General features: G+C 38.1%; 1 protein-coding gene across 3 annotated transcripts in view; it reads left to right on the plus strand.

Moving 5' to 3' along the window:
• SNCAIP (synuclein alpha interacting protein) overlaps positions 1-22,820 on the plus strand; it is an 88,028-nt gene that overhangs the window by 13,778 nt on the left and 51,430 nt on the right. For all 3 annotated transcript variants that reach the window (XM_005528122.3, XM_014257072.2, XM_014257071.2), the window contains exon 2: positions 22,274-22,376. In XM_005528122.3, the coding sequence (XP_005528179.1) occupies positions 22,320-22,376 (57 nt within the window). In that variant the 5' untranslated portion in view covers positions 22,274-22,319. The remainder of the gene's footprint in view (positions 1-22,273; positions 22,377-22,820) is intronic.

Genomic DNA, 22,820 nt, shown 5'->3' on the forward strand with positions numbered 1-22,820 from the left:
AAATGCACATCTCTGTAGTCTTGCTCAAGTAAATATGAGGGCAGTGTACACACACATTTTCTTCTATGATGTTTCTTTACTTTAGTAAAGTTTCGTGCCACTTTGGAGTGGTTCTAGGTGGGCTCTCATGGGCTTTACACTTTCAGCTACCATATAATAGTTGAATTTTCATTTTTTCCACGTATTTCCATACAGAACATGTAGTGATTGATGTCTTGTGAAGCAGCTTATGGTATTTTACAAAGCCTGATGGGGAATGTAGACATGCAAAGCAAGACATTATTAGTATTCAAATAATTAATTCCTTTTTGTTTGATGATGTTACTGAAAGTTAGTTACACATCTGTGTTTTCTGTGTGTACATTTGTATTGTATTGGTTGTATAAAATACCTCAGGACTTGGGTCAGCTGATTTCCCAGTCCTTGTTTAGCAGTTGCCTCCTGAGTTTAAGGTCATAAGCACTGGCTTTATTGTGGAATGCACTGTATTTGTCACTAATATTCTTTGAAATAATGAAGAGAACTGCAAATAATCTTGACATGAAATAACACAGCATTTTATGTCTCCCAGTATTCCAAGTGACCATGACTTGATCCATGTAAGTCTTTGGTTTGGTCTCAAATCTAGTTTTAATGGAGGATTTACAGAAATGCTGAACAGCACTTGTACTTTTACATGATTGATGCAGTGTTCTTATATATATTTTACAGTTCTGCATTATAAATTATTTGATGTTTAAGTATAAAAAACAGATGAAAACCCCTAGCTTAAGTATTATGTATGCAGCAAAGATGGATATATACTCACAGATACTCTCTGTACTTGTGATTGTTGAACCTCTACATATTAAAATGTATTATTCATTTCTGCCAACAGTCATGAGTCAGTGGAAAATAATGGGCGCAATCATTTGAAAAACGCACATTCACAATTTGCTTGTGTTCATCTCAAAGTTCAGACTGCAGATGTGTAACCATTCATTTTACTGTTCTCAGTGATGCGTGTAAGCCTCCTGAGGATTCACATTTATGAACTTCCTGCATTGGCATTGGTAGAACAGATAGGTAACATTAAATAAAATTTATTTCTGCCATAGAATTTACTGATATAAGAGGCAGTTATTAAAAAGAATCAACACTCAACCTGATTTTGTTAGTTCAGCTGCTGAATTTCCACTAGTAAAGTAATAAATTCAATTTGCAGTGGACTTTTCCTGGTAATTGCAAACATTGTATGTACATTTTCTCCAGGGAGTCGCACTTTGGAATAGCAGTGGGTTTTTTTTTTTCCTGAAATTTGCAGGAAGTAGAGAAAAAATATGAATGTTTTTTAAGATTAGTTTGTAAAGAAAGCTTTTCTGGTCAGATTTCACACTTCTAAAATGACTGAAGAACAGATTTGTTAAATTCCTGATGTTCTGCTCAATCATAATTTTCCACGGAAAATTATGTCATACACAATCTCCAGATCTATATGTGCATGTATTATTTTAACCTGGGTTTGGTGTTAGCATTAAGTTACCAGTACTCAAAACAAAAACTTTGGCTAGTTCTGCTTAAGAAAATATTTTTAAAGCTCAGAGGAAGTACAGTGAACTAGTTACTAGCTGCACAATTTAAGCTTGAGGCTTCGTACATTCAGTGCTACAAAATATATCAATGGCAGGTTTCCCACTGTTGTGCATGTTCTGTTTTATTACTGGTTGTTCCAGATTCTGCTTTTGGTCTAATTTAATGTTATTCATGGCTTGATAGGATATGTATTTTTTTTTTCCTTTGGTCCAGTTGCTTTTGTTTTGGTTTAGTCCACTCATTTGTACAATATCCTTTATGGTTTTTCACCACTTAAAAGCAAAGGAAAAGCCCCTTTCAAAGACCCTGACAGAACTGCTTTTTACATGTTGCTGAGATCTTGCAGTTTCAGAGGTTGTGTTGATTATGGGGTGGTACAGTGTGATAAATTCAATCTTGCTAGAACCTCCATAAGAAAATATTGCACTATCAATTCATTGCTGTAATTTTGGCTGTTGAAAGTTTGGAATCCAAATTAGGAAAAAAAAAAGAAAAAATGCAATTTTTTCTTATTTTATTAATATTTTAAAACATGTTGAGGCTCATGGCTGTGATGGGGAAGAAAGAAAAGCCCATGTTTTAATTACAGGTAGAGGGTAATATAATGTTCCCTAAGTGTATTTTAGATCTCCAACTGTAACATGGAAAATACAAGTTTCACTAGGACCAACAGAAATAAATTTTCTTTTCCCAAAAATGGAGTGGTTTAAACTAGTCAAGATGCTTGAAAAATTACTGCACTTGGAAAATATTTTTAAATATTTACAGATAACAATTTTTCTAGACATGGGCCTGCAGAATGGTAACATAATAAACTGCTTTGAGGGAGATGGCTTCCATAAAATTGAGAAAGTGAGAAAATATCCAATGCTGATATTTACATCACTGTAATTCTGCAGAATGAAGGAAGTAATTCTCTTTCTTTTTTGGTAAACTAAATTCAGCGAACATTTAAAAAGAGACAGTAATAATAGTTTTGCATTCCTCACTCAGACCGTGTGGCGTTTAAGGTGCCCTGTTCTGGGTGATGGAAGTGGTGGTGGTTTGGAGTCAGCACAGCTGCTTCTAGAACTTGTACATCATTCACTGGTGAAATGGGAAGGGTAATCAGTGCTTGCTCTTTTTAAGACTCAAAAGAGAGCTTTTCAAATATCTGAATTGAAGAGTTCATGTATATTACAACTTCAGTTAAGTTCATTTTTGGAGACTGATGTAGCAGCTCTGGATTTCAGGTGGGTGGGTGGATATTTTACATTAAGAGCAAATCCTGCCTTCTTCAGTGTAAATCTGAATTTTAGGTTCTGTGGTAGATTAGGTAGAGCGAGATACTCTGTAGAATTGCTTATTATATTCAGTCCTGGTTTCTATATATACACAAGTATACAGCAATGTATTTTCTGTCCTAGTGCGACTGCCAGCTGATTCTGAAAGATCTTACTTTAGACCTGGCTTTCCTTAAGGAAACAGCCACTCTCCTCAGCATTAAAGGATTAAGCATTCCATGCTTAAAAGGCCCTGCTAGGGCTTTAAAGAATTTGTACAAGCATTAACAAACTTGCAGGCTGTGATCTGATGTGATCTTGCTGCGAAGAATGTAGCTTCCTAAGTATTTTGGTGATGGGCTCTTTGGATCTATCAGTTAAGGGAGAGATTAATGTCTTTATCACTTACAGTTCTACAGATGTGCCTGATCTCTTGTGGAAACTCTTTCATAAGCTGCTTAGTAATTTCGTTGTGTGACTCTCCAGCACTTCATGGCTCTGCATGCGTTTCTGTAAATCCTCAAAGAGCGGTACTGCTACAAAACTCAGTTTTGCTGGTCTGCACTTGTGACAGTGCTGGATCTGTGAGTGTTTGAACAGCCGAAGAGGGTGAAATTCTTCATTAATGATCAGAACTTTGAGAACTTGGCTCTAAGGGCTGGAAATAGTTGGATCTAGGATTTGTTAGATTGGACTCTGACAGCTGCAGACAATACACTCTTTTCTTTGCCCAGCATGGTTCTGCTGGAATTGTAAGACATCATCTCATATCTCCTAAGAGCATTTGTGAGAGTAACAACTGACTTTTGCATAGCAAGACTATATTTTTTCAAAGATGGATTTGCTAGATAACAAGCAACCTAAGATCATATTTGTCAGTTGCAGCTAACTGCTTAACTGACATAGCAATGCAAAGTTCCTTTTCAGACTGTATGGCTATGATAAATAAGAGTGAATCATCTGTGTAATTGAAACACCATATGAACATCCTGGACCACATAAGGTTCATAACTTTGTCAGTATTCCAAAATCCAATTTCTGGGATTGGCAATGCTTTCTTCTGTGTAGCAGGATATACAAAGCAGGAAATCCTTGTTCCTCTTTCTCACCAGATGTAATGCCCCTTTACCTTGCAACAAGTGAATGGAAAAGATTGGAGCTTGTTTAAAAGGAATAATCTCTTAAACAGTTGCAACTGGCACTGATTTGCTCTAAGTACTATTAAAGCTGTCTTCCCTTGCTGAAATTGGGAGAGATTGTAACTGGTTGCTTGTTTCAGTGTATATGTGTGTGAAGAAGAGGCAGTAAAAGAAGTACTCCTTTGTTGGAAAAAAATGGGATTAACAGTTTTACAACGCTGCCTAGCCAACTGCATTTATTCCCAGTGAAGCATCTACACTTGTACCTTGATCACATGCCAAGACTGATGATTTGTTTTATAGATGCTGAAAATTATGTTAATAAAACTACAGATTACAGTGCTACTGTCCACAAGCACACGCTTTCCTAGGACAGTATTGTTTACTGGAAAATGAAACATTCTAACATCGATTCTAAGTTGCTTGCATAGATTTTTGAATCAAGTCTAGCCAATCAGTGTTTCTGCTTCTTAGTTGTGGACAACTAAATACTTGTCATGCTAAACTGCTGTCTGCCAGATATTGTCAGTTTTGGGTTTTTTTTTCCTCTGTTCCCAGTTTTTAATTTTATTCTGTTGCATCCTTCTAGAAGTAGGAATGTTGGTTGGCATAATTTTTGAGTAGAAAACCAAGAGATTGTGATATTTGGCCATACATTCTTTTAAACCCCTATCAGTAGTTTGTGCTAAATGTAACTGTTCTTGTAGCTGTTCTTGGTAGGTCCAAGATTCATCATTAGAAAAGAGTTTCTGGGTGTAGTTCAGTGGAAATGGAAGAGTTGAGGGCATCTGGAAATGAAGTTGATAGCTCAGTAGTGAAAGATCGGCTCTTCTCTTTGTATGATAAGCAGTTTGGACATACAGCTTATGTATTTTAAATTGCAGTCCTTCTCAGAGGTCATACTAAGCTATATGATTCTGTTGTTCCACTTGTGAAGGCTAGCAGCTGGAAACCAGAATGGGGTATTAGTTAATAGTAACCAGAGATGGAAATCACCTAGTTTTGGCATGCTTTTGGCATGCTTTTCTTGTTGCTGTGAACAGAAATGTAGTTGGTGTGGAGCAAAAATGAGGCTACCACAGACTAAAGAGCTTTATTTCAAATCAGTTAATAGGTAAGTGTATCTCTGTTGCTCCTTACTGGTTTACTGCCAGGGCCTATTTGATCATTTTGAGCTGTTAAACATCCTAATTCACTCTGTCTAGCTGACTACATGGTTTGGTAGTTTTGCAAATGACTACAGGTTTAGTGAAGTTTGAGTAGGACATATAAAAGAAAATAAGGTGTGTTTTAATGAGCATAGACTATGTAAAAAGAAAATAAGGTTTGTTTTAACAGTTGTGACAGGCTCATCCTTATAATGTCTTGAGGGGTTTTGGGTACATTTGAAACTTTGTGGTCATTGCCCCAGTTTTCCATTAGTTTAAGGCTGAAATTTTGTTCATTCAGCTTCATATGTTTTAAAAGGAGGATCTAATTAAACTGTTTCAGTAAGCTGCAAACATTTCCTGTTATCCAGCTCTGATTTTTCCTACCGTTGTCACCCATGTCCATGTATTCTGAGGTTTTTCCAGACAACAAGGCTGCTTTTTGGCTCCTTCATTTCCTTGCCATGTGCCCTTGATTAACAGTGACACCCACAGAAGTAGCTAAGTCCTTTAGGCAGAGCATTTAAAACCTGGAGCTTTAAAAGAGTAACATGTAACACAGAGAAGGGAAATCTGAATAGTTTGAGAGTACAGTTGTGGATGGAAAGTAACAGAAGTACAAATGAAAAGTTTTCCTGTTTATTTTAGTAATTTATAGTGTGGAGTCAAAACCAAGAGATAGATTTAAACTTTAGTGGTAGAACATTTGTGGTCTGGTTTCCAACTGTAGTAGCAAGTAATTGTGGCCAACTAACATCCAAAAAGTTAAAAATACTACTGCAATATTTTTGCATGTGGTAAAGGATAGCACAGTCGTTTAAAAATTAATCTTGCCATCTGTGATACTTCAACATGGAGGACATTGGTTATAAGTTTCTGTATGTTCATTAAAGGTCTGACTTTCTTCTTTCCCTCCTTCATTTTCTGCAGTTATTCCTACAAATGCAGCACAAGTATGAGCCTAACGCTGGTAAATCAGAATAGAGGAGTTCTAAATCCACTTTTTACAGATTTAGTAAATTACACAGGTCAGAAGTGTACCACCCTCGTTGTTATCCATGCTGTCTTTTAAACCCTTAATTTCAAGTTGCACAAATGGTAAAGATCAGTTTTGCTCCAGTGAGTAGAAGACAATGAGGCATGGCTGTTCATCTGTCTGGTAAAAAATTTTGGAAAAAAAACAACAGTTAAAAAAGATGAAGCAGGAGACAGCATACACAGTAGTCTTGGCAGACTTCTCATTGCTACTGGTTCTGGTTTTTATAAAAATAGATAATTACAGTAGGTGATACTGGATCACAGAGCTTTTTAGAAAGACTAATTACTAGGTTTCTAGTAATCAAAGAAACTATATTTAAAATAAAAAGCTCAAGATACTTCTTGACTTTTTCTCTGGTTGCATTTAGAATGTTTCCATATCTATAATGTGGTCTCATTTTCTTTAACTGAATTGTCTTGTTTAATGCAAGAGGGCAAAAGCTCAGTTAAGAAGTAATGAAGAAAAAATAGTTGAGAAAACCATTCAGTCCATTTTAGATTGTGAAGAGTGATCTACATTTTTCAAATGGTGTTTTTAAAAAATTTCATCAAGTTAGTGTTCCCCATCCAGAAATTTGTGACTTTTATATGTCCCTAATGGCTTATAGATATTTAGCTGAATGGCAATTAGTAAGGGAGCTATGTTGATCTGTTTATGGGTTTTTTTCACATATCAGTAAATAGTAATTTAAAAAAAAAAGTGATACCAATTTCAAAACCTCTTAGCAACCATATAAAAAATAACTACTGTATTGATTTCTTTGATAATTTCCCTGGAAGAATGGTAGGAGCTTAGTGGTACAAACACAATGAAATGCATTTATCAAGAGACTGTGTGTTGGATAGGCTGCATAGAAGCCTACAGTAAGACACTCTTGAAAGGGGGTCTAGTTGTAAACGTTCACAGCCTCTTTTATGGATGCATGATAGTGCAGAAATCATTAAAATAGGAGAGCAAACAAATATTACAGAATACCTGTTGCAAGAGGTAGATATTTGGAAGGAAAAGTGAGGGTAATGTCCTCTTCGTTAATTTTGCAAGTTCCTTAAAAGGATGTGAAGCACAGTCTGCTGTACATATGTTGTAGATTTTATGTAAGAGACTTTGTGAGAAATATTTTCAGAGCCTGCTGGGATATAGTCAGGATTATGGCAATTTCCCATAAGAACATGTGTTTACCAGCTACAGCTTCCTTCTGAAACACTATTAAAGAATTGCTTTTATGAAGGGTTGTTTTTTTCTGTTTGAACAGGCAGAACAAACAGGATAGCTTGGTCATAATGAGCAGCATAATGAAATAACAAGTACAGTCTAATTGCAGCTTGTTTGTGTCATGATTATGCAAACAATTATTTTGATAGGTATTTCTGTTTTTACATATGCTAAAAAGCCTTGAAAGCAGCATTATCTCTGCTAAATACTTCAATGTATAAAAAGGACATTAGAATGAAAAAGCATCGAAACCCTGCCAACCTGGAAAAATGCAAAATTAGTCCTCACGTCTGCTTTGGATTTAGTTCTCAGTGTTGGATATCTTACATTACTAGCATTATGATATCCTGTGTTTGAAATATAAATTTCCTATCACTGAATTTGACACACGTTTACAAACTAGCAAAATAATAGAAAATGAATGCTTAGAGGAGGAAGTCATTGTTAGTATAAAAACCAATACCGGTCCATATAACTTCAGAGACCTGCTTGAAAGAATCCCATGGGTACAGCCCTGGAAATAAGAGTCAGAAAGCACTTGTTGATCACAAAATCATAGAAAGGCCTCGGTTGGGAGGGACCTTAAAGATCATGGGCTGTGGTGGGATACACCCCAGAATAATGAGGGAACTGGCAAAAGAACTTGCCAAACCGCTCTCAATCATTTAACAGCAGTCCTGTTTTAGTGGAGAAGTTCCAGCTGACTGGAAATTAGCAAATATAGTGCCCATTTACAAGCTTGGAAGGATAATCCAGAGAACTATAGGCTTGTCAGCCTGTCAGGTGGGAGTGGGAGCTTCAGACAGAATTTATTGGAGAAGCTGTCCCATTGAGTCATGACGTGCAGAAAGAACCTCCTTGCTTTCTAAACTCCTCATAAGAGGAGCCTGGGTGCAGCTGAATCCGATCTTAGCCCCAGATTTTGTCAAGGGTTTAAATAACTTTGTCTCACAGAATTAAAGGTGGCACATCAGATGTATATATATAAAATGTATTATTTATGATGACAAATGATCAGACAAAATATTGTTATCAGAATCTCTTACAACACAGTGTAAAAACTAAAACTACTAGTAGTATATAGTACAAGATAGGATAGTGCACTATATCAAAGGAATTATATTAAAGTTAGCAAAAATAAACAGTTACTAAGTTGTGATAGATGTAACTCACCATACCAATGCTTGTGGGCAGATGTCTTTCTCTCAGCCTCAAGGAGTATCCTTGAAGGAGAATTCCCCCTCTAGAGGAGGAAACTTCATGCACACTGCAAGAAGGAATATGTTAGAAGAACCTAACCACGTAAGAGTGGACTGGACTTTTATAGTATAAAGTGATTAATTGCCAGTCACGTCTGAAGTTGCCTCAGTAATCAGGACATTAATTCGGGTTTAGTGAACCAGACTGGTTTTAGCATAATTCAACATCAAAAGCAGCACATAGCTTCCCCTCTCGATCCACTACTGATAGCCTTGCAAATTGGATATTGTCCAGTGGGTGAACCACATCCCAGAGCACAGCATCCTGCTAAACATCCTAGTCTTGGTCCTGGGCAAGGTTATGGAAGAGATCATCCTGAGTGCCATTGTATGGCACATGCAGGAGAACCAGGGAATCAAGCCCAGCCAGCATGGAGTTACGAAACAAAACTCCTGCTTGGCCAACCTGATTCACCATGGATGACAGTGACCTGTTAGTAGTTGAAGGGAAAGCTGTGGACATCATCTATCTAGACTTCAGTAAAGCATTTGTAACCATCTCCCACAATATCCTAGAAAAACTGCTTGCTTGTGGCTTGGATGGGTGTATTCTTGAGTGGATAAAAAACAGGCTGGATGATGACTGGGCCCAGAGAGCTGTGGTGAATGGAGTAAATCCAGCTGTTACTTGGTCTCTAGCAGTGTTCCCCAGGGCTCAGTTTTGGGGCCAGTCCTGTTTAACATCTTTATTGATGATCTGGACATGGGGATTGAGGGTAGCCTCAGTGATTTTGCAGTTGACGCCAAGTTGTGTGGGCATGTTGATCTGCTGGAGGCTAGGAAGGCTCTGCAGAGAGACCTGAAAGACTTGGTCAGTGGGCTGAAGATATTGCAGAATGTTCAGCTGCAACCCCAATGCCAGACTGTGTCCTGGGATTGCAGTAATCCCCTGCAGAGCCACAGGCTTGGGCAGAGGAGGCTTGAAAGCTGCTCAGCAGTGAGGGACCTTGGGTGCTGGTTAACAGCTGGCTGAATATGAGCCCAGTGTGTTCTCATCCTGTGTGCTCCAGCAGTGTTGAGGCCACACCTGGAGTTCAGTTCTGGGCCCCTCACTTTAAAAAGGACATGGAGGCACTGGAGCACATCCAGTGACAGGCAACAAAGATACTGGAAAGTCTAGAAAACGTGTCTTATGAGAAACTCCTGAGTTTCCTGGGTTTGTTTAGTCTCAAGAAAAGGTTAAGAGAGGGGGACCTCATGGGTCTCTACAACTCTCTGGTAGGAGTTTGTGGTGAGGTGGGGCTGGTCCCTTCTGCCATGCACTGCAGTGAGAGGACCAGAGGAAATGGCCTTAGACAGAGGAGATTTAGCTTAAATATTAGAAATCTGTTTCCCTGCTAGCATGGTCAGGCATGGGATAAGTTGCCCAGGGAGGTAGTGCAGTCATCATCTCTGGAGTTGTTTAAAAGGGATTGGATCAGGTGCTGGATCATGCAGTTTAGAGTTTAGGAATTACAGTGGCAGTGCTGGGTTGATGGTTGTACTTACTGATCTTAAAGGTCTCTACCCACCTTAATGGTTCTGTGCTGCTGGTGATGGGGAGGGACAACTTTCACTACCTCAGGTTCCCCCCATCCAACAAGGCCTTGAATATTCCAGGGATGGGGCATCCACCACTTCTTTTCACAATCTGTTCTAATGCCTCACCATATCTAATCTAAGCTTATCTTCTTTCAGTTTTAATTCATTGCTCTTCTCCTGTCACTAATTTATTAATAGATCCTCTCTGTCATTCTTGTAGGCTTCCTTCAGGAACTAGAAGGCCACAATAAGGTAATCCCTCTCTTTTCCATGTTGAGATAGAGTGAAGAAGAGTGAGACTCTTCTCCATGAAGACTTCTCCTGTGCACACTGACAGAACAAGAGGCCATTGGCACAAAGTAAAACACATGAAATTCCCTGTAAACACAGTGAAATGCTTTTTTGCTTTGAGGCTGGTCAAGCACTGGCCCGGGTTGCCCAGGAACATTGTGGAGTGTCCATTCTTAGAGATATTCAGAAACCAGGTGGGTGCAGTCCTGGATTGAAACTGCTCTACCTGACCTTGAGTGAGCAGAGGGGTTGAATTAAGTGAACTCAGGCAGACCCTTTCAGCCTACAGCATTCTGTGCTTTAACTTCACCCAATCCATGCTGCTATTTTGGGTGATAATGTTGATCTACTTGTTTGTTATTTTTGAGGAGATATAAAGCTATTAAAAATGTCTTTTCTCATTTTTAGGTTTTTTTTCTTTAAGAAAATGAATTTTCTCTTTTTTAAAAATTGATTTTTGTTGATGGAAAGTAGTCTTTTAATTAAGTTTTTGCTGTTACAGTTTCTTCTTGCAAATGCAGTGTTTACCTCTAGTGTCCTTTTTGAAATGATAGGAATATTTCATTTGAGAAAATAAATTACATATCATGGAGATGGTGCTGGTCTTTTTTGTGGGAAGTGGTCATTTCATACATGTATGGTAAGAATTTCACACTTTAAGTAGATTGCTTTATTTGCAACTATTTCTTATGCCTCTGGGTGAAAGGTTTCTAAATTTACAAGTAGGTTATTTCAATGGAAGTTATTATTTCTCTTGTACTAGAGATTTGAGAATTGTTACTCTCTGCACTAAGCAGAAGCACTGTGTTATTTTAGAGTCATGCTGTCACAAAAATGTTTAACGGGGAGCCTGAACAAATCCATTTTGAGAACAAATAGTAACTGAAGATAACATGACAATAAATATGTATTCACAGAGCAGTATAAAGGAAGAAGCAGAAGCTCATTGCCATTTAAAGACCATTTTTAAACAAGTGAAGGGAGCAGCCCTCATGCCCAAGTAGGGTCAGTGGCTGGCAGGAAGTAGTACTCCACTACTTAGGTAAGTGTCTTAAGAGTCATGAAAGCAGCAGTAGAAATAAGTAGAACTACCGTCTGTTTTCCATGCTTGACTAGTTTGAAGGCCATTAACAAAAAAATGGCTAAGAATGAATAGTACATTGTTTTATTTAATTTCCCCTCTCAGGTAGAGCCTCTTTTTTTAATATGGAAAATTACTAAATAAGGAATGAGCTTATAGACATTAATGGTTAAAGTTACTCTGTGTTCCCTGTGTGCAAATACAACAGCATGTCACAGTGAAGAGGAGAGGATGCTGCTGCAGTGCACTCAGCAGAAGCTGTACCTCTGTGTGTGGTACCACAATAAAGCAATGCTTTTCTTACTGGCCTCAGTTGACGACTGGTAAGTGGCAAAGCCAGACCCGATTCCACTTCTAGTGAAAAAGTTAAGGTGTTAGAAGTTGAAATAAATTCCACCACCTGCTTTTCTTAGAGTTTGTCTGGGACTACATCCAGGGCAGAAGCTGTGTGTTTCACTCCAAAAACAGAGTGTCCAGTGTGGCCACCATACCACTCTGGCCTCTGTTGTCAGTAGATCACTACCAACAGCAGTATTGTAGAAACAAGTTGTGATAATGGAGTAGTGTTTATTCTCACTCTGTCTTCTACTGATGTTTTTGCTTTCCCTGCTTTCGCACCTCTATGTACAGACATTATTTACAAAGGGAGGTTGTTTGACCTGGTTTTGATCTGCATGTCAGTAAGTCCTAAAGCATAAGAAAGAGTTAACTGGTCTGAAATAACTGAAACAGTTGCCATATAAGCAAGATTGCAATGAGATAAGCATATTAATTTTGCATGACTGTGGGATATTTTATATTAAGAACAAATAACCATGTCGTACTTCAAAGGGAATAAAACCATAAATTAATCAAATACAGCCAATTAAATATTCTTGAACAGATTAGTTGACCTGTTATTTTTTCAATCCTTTCATCAAAGCTGAGCAGACAGTGTATTAGCGTATTTTCTACAGTGCTTGAATCATATGCTGTGGCAGTTTTGAAATAACAGGTATTAATTCCCAACTCCTATAGTTTCTCTTTCAAGGCTAATTGAAACAAACAGCTTTATTTTTCTAGGCCACTCCAAAATGCTCAAGTGCATATTTCTGGGTGAATGCTTGGAGTCCACATTTCTTTATGCTTGAATATTGAAGGAATATAAAACTATTGGGTGGAAAGAATGTGTTTTTTTATAAGAAATATGAGGTGGTTTGCAGTGAGCAGATGCCTTTCCAGTTGGGTTACAGTAAAAATAACTTTTCGGTTAGTCGGATCACCCACTAGCCTGAACATTATTTTCTTCTTGTTAGGTTGCTGTGTAATTTTGAAATGAAGGAGTAGAATCACCCTCTTTTAATATAAAGTGTAATGGTTGTTCATGAGATAACTAAATGGACCAGAATTTAAAAAAATCAAGAACAAGTTGCTTCCAACAGCCAAATAGACACTCCTTGCCCTAAGGTGGGTAGCGTCTTAGTGACACAGACCAATGGCAAAGCTTGCTTGTATGTTACTGCAGCTCAGATGTCATCCTTAGGGTAACACTTGCAGGAAGTTATCTGAAGCATTATTCAGTGTGCTAAAAAATCCCAAAAACCAAGGAGCTGCATCTTAAGAAGCATGCTTTATTTTCATGCTGTGTATGCTGACACACATCTTACAGACTACATGTGTCAGTCTTTGTAGAAGTTAAATATATTTGATGTTAAGATGCCTGAGGTTGTGATGAATTTTCCATTCATTTCATGGAAGTAGAAGAGTAGGTGAACCATATCTTCCACATGACTTCTTCAAAATCATAGAATCATAGGAATTTTGAAAGGCCATCTAGTCTAAATCCCTTGCAATGAGCAGGGACATCTTCAACTAGATCAGGTTGCTCGGAGCCCCGTCCAACCTGCCCTTGAATGTTGTCAGGGATAGCTGGCATATGACAAGTTGTCAGCTTGTTCCAGTGTTTTACCACCCACATTGCAAAAGAAGTATTCCTTATGTCTAGTTTAAACTAACTATTATGTTTTGCTCTATCACTACAGTCCCTAATAAGAATCTGTCCCTATCTTCCTTGTAAGCCCCCTCTGAAATTGAAAAGCTTCAGAAATGTCGCCTTGGACCCTTCTCTTCAGATTGAACATCCCTGACTCTCTTAGCCTTTCCTCTCCCTCGAATTATTTTCATGGCCCTCCTGTAGACCCCCTCTAACAGGTCATTTCCTCTGCTGAGGACCCCAGAACTGGTCACACAATTTGAGCTGAAATCTCTTGAGACCAGAGTAGAGGGGCAGAATCCCCACCCTTGACCTGATGGTCACACTGCTTTTGGTTTGGACATGTTTGGCTTTCTGGGCTGTTCATTGTGCATCTCTCTTAAGACTCCATGTGATTCAGTAATAGAATCATAGAAGTGTAGAAAATCCCAAGTCAGTAGCTAAGCACAAGGATCATCAAAGTCCAGCTCCAAGCCCTGCACGGGACACTCCTAGGAATCACAACGTGTATCTGAGAGCATTTTCCAAATATTTCTTGAGCTCTGTCAGGCTGGTGCTTTGACCATTTCCCTGGGGAGCCTGTTCCAGTGCCCAGCCACCGGAAATCACTTTTTGTGATACTGAACCTAAACCTTCCCTGACAGAGTTTCATGCCGTTCTCCTGAATCCTGTCACTGGTCACCACAGAAAAGACATGAGTGTCTGCCTCTCTGCTTCCTGTCGTGAGGGAACGACAGAACTGCAATGAGGTCTCCCCTCAGTCTCTTCCAGGCTGAAGAGGCCAAGCAACCTCAGCTGCACCTCCTATGGCTTCCTCTCAAGACCCATCATCACGCTGATGTTCACTCTTTGTTCACTTTCTAATAGCTTTAGGTCCTTATATTGTAGTGCCCAAAACTGTACGCAGGCCTCAAGGTGAGGTCCCAGTGCAGAGCAGGGCAGGAGAGTCCTGTCCTCTATATACAGCCAATATGGATGAACATGCATTCTCAGGGTCTGGGTATATAACCAGCAGAAGTTCAACTACATTTGGCCAGGAACAAATACATTTGTTCTTATCTTAAAGCGGTCTTCTATGTACACTGGCTTCATTAGGAACAGAACTGAGCTCAATATTTAGGACTGTTCAGGGCTATAGCTGGATTGTTTCTGTACATCTGGAATGCAGAGATTTTCTGAAGTAAAATTTTACAAACAGCATATTGTGGTCTTGGAAAATTGTGCTTTGCTGAGTTCAGTCTTCCTGTCCTATCAGTGTAGCTTGTGCACTGATAGTACTTGAGTGGTGATTATAAGCAGTGCTTTTATTTCTACTTGCCATAGAAGTATCATACTATTATGAATTGCTGTTGTGAACTTTTAAACTCAAGAGTATTCCTGAATAAATGCAATAAGGGATTAGGTAATCCTGATTGCAGAATATATTCCTTTACTGAAATAAATCACATAATTTTTCAGCTTCACTATAACAGCTTTTTTTTTTCTTCAATAAATTATTACTTAAAATTCATCTTAACTCTTTAATATCTCCTACCACTCCTATTGAGCCTTCCTCTTATATTTTTGTGTTTAAAATATGACTTAATAGGTAATTTCAATGACAAGTTGTTGGAAAAATGTTACATCACATAATTAGAAAAAATACTTTGGGAGATCTAGAGGGTAACAAAAATTGGTTGCACAGTGCAGTTCAGAGTACATTATATTAATCACAAACCCGTATAAGACTTAAAAATATCAACATAGTCTAGCTATGTATCATGTTGCCATTTTATTTGAATGCATGAAGTTAAAGCAGTACATTTGCTACGGAAATGAGCCTCAATTTGAGCTTCAGTGACTCTCTTTATATTCCTGAAATCACATTGCTTAAAAATGTATTGATTATATCCAAGTAATTTTCACTTTAAGAGATGGTGAAGATAATAGAAATACAAGTTAGAAGCTGGGGTCTTCTAAGAGTGCATATATGTATAGTGTTAAATTTAAACAGTTGCTCGTACTTAGATGATCATGGTAGGTCCCTTCCAACTCAACTTTTATATTCTAATGAAACTGTATGCTTCCTATGTCCTTGATGCTTTCTATGTCTTTGATGCTTTCTCCTTGACTTCTGCATTTGTCACCTGCAAAGGCACCATCTGTATTTAATGAATAAAGATGTTGTCTTAGGGAATCTTCTGCAAAGGTTCAAATGTGTTCTGTTCCAGGCCCCACTCATGAAACAGCTATAGACAACTGTAGAGTGACCATGCAATCCCTTTCTGGAAGAACATGTAATCTTTAACAGGAGACAACACACAGCCAAGTACCGGGGAGCATAAGAAGTGATAGGATAGCTAGAGAGGTGGTAGTGTTAGCCCAGAGTAGCTCTGCTAGGATCCAGCAGCTAAGCTTTCTTGCCTTCATTCAGCAGCCCAGTTCTCACATCCCCCAGTTATGGCAATGCTCCATTGGATGTACAGTCCTTCTTTCAGCATATTGTGTATTAAATAGAGGTGGAAGGCCAAATAAATTTTTGATACAACTTAGGTGTTACAGTAGAATATGAGGATGGAGGAACTGAATTCAGTTTTAGGCACTTCCTAGTGCTGACGTCCCTTCCTCAACAGTAGATTTTAACTGTGTGCTTGGCTTTTCATTGCATGCTGCATAGATTTAACATAATGTAATGGTACATTGTTCTATTTGTTTGAAAGTGAAGAAATCTGGGGTTATGATCTTGGTATTTCTTAATGGTAGGGAATAAAAGTCAGATGCCTACCAGATTTCAAGCATTAGTTGAAACACATACTGTGTGCTTAAATTAAAGATGTAAAGTCTTTCATTTCTGCCCACAGATCTTGTTCATCTTGAGCTACTATAGCTCCTGATGCTTAGGAAAGGACCATATGTTTATTTTGTTATCTTAGACCTATAATTGAAAAATGTAACCTTATCCTCTAATTAAAAAGCAACTGTCATGGCATTCTGGCATTTAAAGCCTAAATCTTTAATATTAACTGTGCTAAAAGAAGTATTTTACATCTGATTCACTTTATATTTGATTGAAAGTTTAAGTAAATCCCCAAATATATTGTTAAAGTAGTTCTGACATGTGGAAAATAAAATCCCATGTGGCATTTAGGAGGATTTCTTTGAGTTACAACTGAAATAAAGATTTAATTGACAGCAGATCTTTTATTGTTATTTGTTCTTGGTTTTTATGGGTCCATAAATAATTAAAATTATGCATTTTCAATTACTTGTTTTATTTTGGCTCAGTAAAGGACATTTTCCCTGTGCTCCCTCTTGGATTTAGCCTTTCACATGCTACGCTGACACTGCTTTTGTCTGAGATACTGGATCAGTTTGCTTTTGAAGCTACTGAATTCACTACAGCCTTGTGGCAAAGGCATCACTACAGATTAGATACGGTGTTTCGTTCCACAGTTTTGCATTGAGCAGTCAGAACAGGAACCTGAACCTGGTATTTGCACACATTCTGCCTCCTATATCAGTCTCCTCATTTACTCAGGTAATTGCCTGACAGCAAGTGCTCACCACAGGGCCTTCTTCTGCCTTATGAGCACTAGTATGGGTTATGTGATAGAGCTGATCTGACTCTTAAAGCATTCCTGCCATTCCTCCATCAAGGCTACTTCATCCTCAAAAGGCACACCGGCCCCTAGGGATTGCTGGTGGTGTGGCTGTTTGTTTGAGAGTGTATAGAGAGGAAAATCCAGTGCTTGATCTACCTTAGAAACGAAATCTGTGAACAGTTGTAAGCATTGCATCTGCTGGTTAATATGTGCCATCAATCCAGAGTGTTTTTTTAGTGTTTGCAGAAGTTGATGGATTTGTTCCCTGCATCTAATGCTTTATTGCTACTGTTATTATTAATATTAGTATTATACAGGAAATTGCTCTTTTTGTCCCTTTTTTCCCCTCATTCATCTGATTATACTGGTTATTAGCAACAGTATTTGAGCTCAAGTGTCTAGTTTTAGCTGAGAAGGAAAGCAGCAGAGGAAATCTGTTTTGAAAAAAAAACCAGTGACTGTTGCTCGTGTTTGAAAAGTAGAAGGATGAGTTTGGTTCCAAGTACTACTATCTGTTGAAATGCAGCATACACAATATGTTGTTGTACCAATAATCCTAGTATTACCCCATTTCTGTGTAGTAGTTTTTAGCTTGATTTCTCCTTGTGAGCTAGTTCACAAAATTGTAACAAGCCACTTTTTTCCCTGAGTATATATGGGTGATGTTTATGTGGTTTTCTTCTCTTAGTTGTGAATTCAGAGAGCAAACCAGATTTCTTTAACCTGTATAAAACATATATGTGTGTGCATATGTCTCTCTGCAAGTCAAATTGCCAGACAGGAAATGCCCTTTTGGAGGTTAAAATTTCGTGGAATATTAAATTACTAGCTTCTGATATATGGTTAGGAACATTTATAGGTTAAATGTCAGACGTTTCTGCTGACAAGCTGGAGACAGTCATCTGTATTGCTTTGATGTTGATACTGGAAACACATTATTCATCTCATGTCAGCTGTTGCTGGCAGTTGCAATTTTGGTTGCAATTATTTCTACCTTGAATTTGGCCAGTTGTGCTTATGATCCTCCTGTGAATCCTATTCAGATTATTTTTGCTTCTGGTTGTGTGCTGGATTCAGCCATCACAAAGCTCTCAAAACAGTCACAGCTCTGAGTACCATCCTTATCACATGGTTTGGATTATGCATGGTGGAGTTCTACTGTGAAAAATCATGTCCAAAAACTACACCTTTTGCATTAAACTCCAAGTATAGTAATGAGAAATCTTATTTAATCATTATAATGGAATTGAGGTGCTGCTCAATTTTACTTTTTAAGAAAAAAATTAAAATCTTGTAGTGAAGTGAATACTTTAGTCTCTTGCCCCTTCTTTTCATATAACTGAGCACTGTTTTCAGAAAGCTTTCCATAGAGAAAATTAGTGTTTTGGTTATTGACTTCCTCTTCAGTCTTTGTGTATTTCATAGTCTTTGAGTTTTGAAAAGACAGAAGATAAGATTTTGGGGAAGTAATGATGCAGGACTGTGGACTGACTTCATGGCTTTTATACATCACTATGTGGAATGAAGTCCTTTTGTCAGCTGTGCGTGGATACAGCAAATTTCTTTTGCTTCAATGGCTTCTTCCAATTTGGAGTGAAAAAATAAATTTGAAAGATTGAGATCTTTCTGTTCTAAATCTTGCGATATATGGTAACCAGGAATAATAATTACTAAATAGTTTACAAAAGCTATGGAGTTTTTTTAACTAGAGTTTTTATGAGCTGAATAATTTTTGAAGTGACTAATTTAATTTACTTTTAAAAAATTAATACAAAATTTTATTTTTTAAAAAAATTATGAATTAATTTTAACTGAATAACTTCCGTTTTTGTTGAAAATCAAAACTCTGGGTCACTTTTTGATTCTTTCTTACATGACGTGTTTCAAGTAGCTGTATTTGTCTCTTCTGTTGACTTTTAAATATAGCGGTTAGGCAGCTTTAAAGCCATTTAATTCCAGTGAAAAACAGAAACTCATTGAAGCTTTGATTTGTTTTCAGAATATTTCTATGTTATATGGCCCATATATGTTTTTAAACTTACATTTTAATGCTCATTCGTACTTCATACATTTATCTCCTTATGTAGTAACACAGTCCTTTAATTTGTGTAGGACAGTGCATACAGAATCATACAATCATACAAAAATATTCTCAGTTGGAATGGGACCACAAGGATAATAGAATCCAGCTTTCTACACAGAAAGCCCCAGGAGGCACACCATGTGTCTGAGTGCATTGTCCAGATAAACCTCCAAGTCTGCCAGGCTTGGTGCTGTGACCACTTCCCTGGACCTGTTCCAGTGCCCAGACACTATCTGGTAGCTGGCATATGCAGTCAGAATTTGTCAAATACATTTGGCACAGGCAGTCGGCTTTCGTCTTATGTCAAAAACTGATTATGATTTGGTTTGAGCTGATGTTCATAGTCACAGTGATAGGCTCCTGCTTCTCTGGAGAGAGGTTGCAAGTCCTGCCTACAAACTGCTTCTGCATGGTCTCCATCCTCCACATGCTCACAGGTCCTGCAAAGACCCTGTTCCAGCATGGACTGTCCATGGGATCACAGCATCCTTCAGGCTTCCAGCTGCTCTGACTTAGGATCCTCCACAGGCTCCTCCATGGGATGCAGGGGCACAGCTGCCCTATCATGGCCTTTCCATGTACTTTCTGCCTTTCAGTACTCTGCCTTTCAGTAGCTCTGGCAACTGGACCCCCTTGTCCCAGTCCTTCACTGAACTTGGTGTCTGCAGGGGTGTTGCTTTCATATTCTCTCTCCTCCCTCCTGGCTGCTGTTGCACAGTAACTTTTCCTTTTCCTAAATCTGTTATCCCAGAGGTGCTGCCGCCATCACTGGGGGACTCAAGTCTCATCAGCAGCGGGTCTGTTTTGGAACTGTCTGGAACTAGCTCCATCAGACACAGCAGAAAATTCTATCATCTTCTTTCAAAAGCCAACCCTGTAAATCTCCCACTACCAAAATCTTGCCTTGCCAATCACTGCACTTTGCTGCAATTAAGCTGTAATGTCTACCAAATACGTAAATCTTTCAGAAATATAGTGACATTTTATATTTTTGCTAAGGAAAATCTGCAGTGCAGAAGTTTGTAGAATTGAATGTGTAATGCATTTTCAAAATAGCTACCTCCTTTCATTGTCAGGCTTTTGTCTGATTTTAGTGGGTCCCTCTGAGAATAAACTTAGCATTTGTGAATGTGGAAAATAAAAAGCTTCTGATGAGTTTCACAATAGAGACACTTCCGGTTTTCCTTTCTGTAGTCTTGTCTTTTCTTACTACTTCACTCAAGTCTAACAGTCACAATGAGAGAAAATTGTAGGTAGCTGAGGTTGTTCTTACATGTCCTCCACAGTGTCACCACACAATTGCTTGGATAGTAGAAGTGAGAAAATCCTTGGGTTGAGATCCAAGACAGTTTAGTAGGAAAGGCAAAAGCTGTGCATGCAAGCAGAGCAAAATAAGGGATTAATTCACCGTTTCACATAGGTAGGCAGGTGTTTGGCCATCTCCAGGAGAGCATGGCCCCATCATGCATAACACTGAGCCGGGAAGATGCAAATTCCATCACTCCTTTTCCTTTCCTCCAGCTTTCTATGCATATCATGATGTCATCTGCTGTGGAATATCTCATTGAGTTAGTTGGGATCATCTGTCCTGGCTGTCCCAAATCCTTTTGTACTCCCCCACAGATTGGGAGGGGTAAGGAGCAGAAATCTTTGGCTCTGTGTAAGCCTCGCTCAGCAGTAATGAAAGCATCCCTGAATTATCAACTCTGTTTCCCGCACAAATCCTAATCCCAGCCCTGTACTATCTACTGTAAAAAAAGAATTAACTCCACCCCTGCCAAAGCTGGAACATTCACATAATGAGGAAATTATGCTGATAGTGCTTTGGTAACATGGTGAGAAACAAAAATTATGCTTTCCATCTATTTCAACATAGTACTGCAGTTTTGCCTACTGGTTCTCTTTCTCATAGCTTCTCAAGAACAGGTGTATTAAGGTCAGCTTTGTGCTTGGATAGTGTATTATTAGGGAGATTAATTACTAGGATTTTGTCTGACAGTTACAGAAAGGCATTTTTTACAGACCCCCATATCCTAGGACATTTTTAAATGCATATGAAAGTTTCACACAGTGTTTTCATTTAGGTCTGCACAGCTGATTTCATTATTCATAAACATATTTCTTGGTAGTTGTCATATGAATAAATTGATTTTTTTTTTTCCTTAAGTTGATTCCTTTGTTATGTGCAAGTACTGGAGAATTTAATTTTCTTATATAATAATACTTAATCCTTATGTACTGACTCATGATATTTAAAAAGGCATTGTGCTTTTGTTTTTCAGCTTCCTTTAAAATACCTTGCTTTTCTATTTCTGTTTCACTCATCTGTAGTGATAATACACACCTTCATTGTAGTTAGGATTGACGGTGAGGGGTTTATTGTCTTTAATCTTCTGATTGTTGAACCTTCGATTTATTCAGATCTAATAATGACTTTTCCAGCCAAATTTCTTGCTTTGCAAGATAACTTGCTCTTCTTTTCTTCTTGCTGTACGAAAATGGTTAATGCCCCTGATAATTAGTGCACGTGATATAATTCTGGTGTTGAATTCTTTGCCGTTCTGGGGGATGTGCACTCAGAGCCTGAGGGATGGTAAACTATTAATCTGTAAAGCACTGGCTGCATTGTGTCTTAATCTGCTTGTAAGCAGAGATAAGATGTGATAGGATTTTGTTGTCTGTGCACAGCAGAATCTCAATTCTTTGCTGCCATCTTGGGCAGAGGAAAAGTATGGTAATAGGAGTTGCTGTGAGTAAATGTCTCATCCTTACGAGAAGGCACATCATTAACACAGCTATAGTTGCAAGGGCACGAGTGTGTTCAACATCTTAGGTCTTTATACCTTTATGGAACTTCTGGAGGGACTGACTGATGCTGAACCAAGAATTTTTTACTTCTACTTCAAGTAGCACTTAGCTATTCTCCCAAAAAATTGAAATGTCTGCTTCACAATATGCACAGCAGAGGTGGCAAATTGTATTTATCTTCCAAGATTAAGTTATGCAACACTTTACTATTCAAGTTGAATGTTTCCATAATGCAGCAACTATATGAAACTCTGCTGTGTGATTTTAGCTCTCTAAAGACAACACATTTCTCTTTTCTTAATTAGGTTTTTACTAATGTGCTGACTCACCCAAAATGTCCATAAGAGAATAATGGAAGCCCCTGAATACCTTGATTTGGATGAAATAGATTTTAGTGATGATATATCGGTAAGTACAAACCTTATTTTATTTGTTCAGGTTGAGACAACCTTACATATCTGTTGTGATGTAAAAAGCAACACTGTTTTTAGAATCCACACTTCTTTTTACTTCATATAAAGGAATATTTAGATAGTTGAATCTAGAATAAAAATCAGATATTTTGTAAAGGAAAGCTCTCTAAAAAGCTTGGAATGAGAACTTGATTCCTCTCCATCAGGTAGTAAAAATTACTTGTAGACAAAATTAATAAATTAGTTTCATTTCTGGGTTGCTTCTCTCCTGTATTGTCCTGAATGAGCTATATGTGCTGCTGTGCTAGTTTTAGACACCAAAATTTTAAGTTTATTTTTTTAATCAAGTGTATTTCAGCTGTAAAAAAACTGCTTCTCTCACCTTTGCCCTTGTCTTGGTTCTAGAAGACAGGTGTCTGCTAGGGAGAGCAGGAGCCTC

This window comes from Pseudopodoces humilis, chromosome 4, assembly GCF_049639895.1.
Source record: "Pseudopodoces humilis isolate 2021_Gansu_Grassland_sample_001 chromosome 4, ASM4963989v1, whole genome shotgun sequence".
In the NCBI taxonomy this organism is placed as follows: Eukaryota; Metazoa; Chordata; class Aves; order Passeriformes; family Paridae; genus Pseudopodoces; species Pseudopodoces humilis.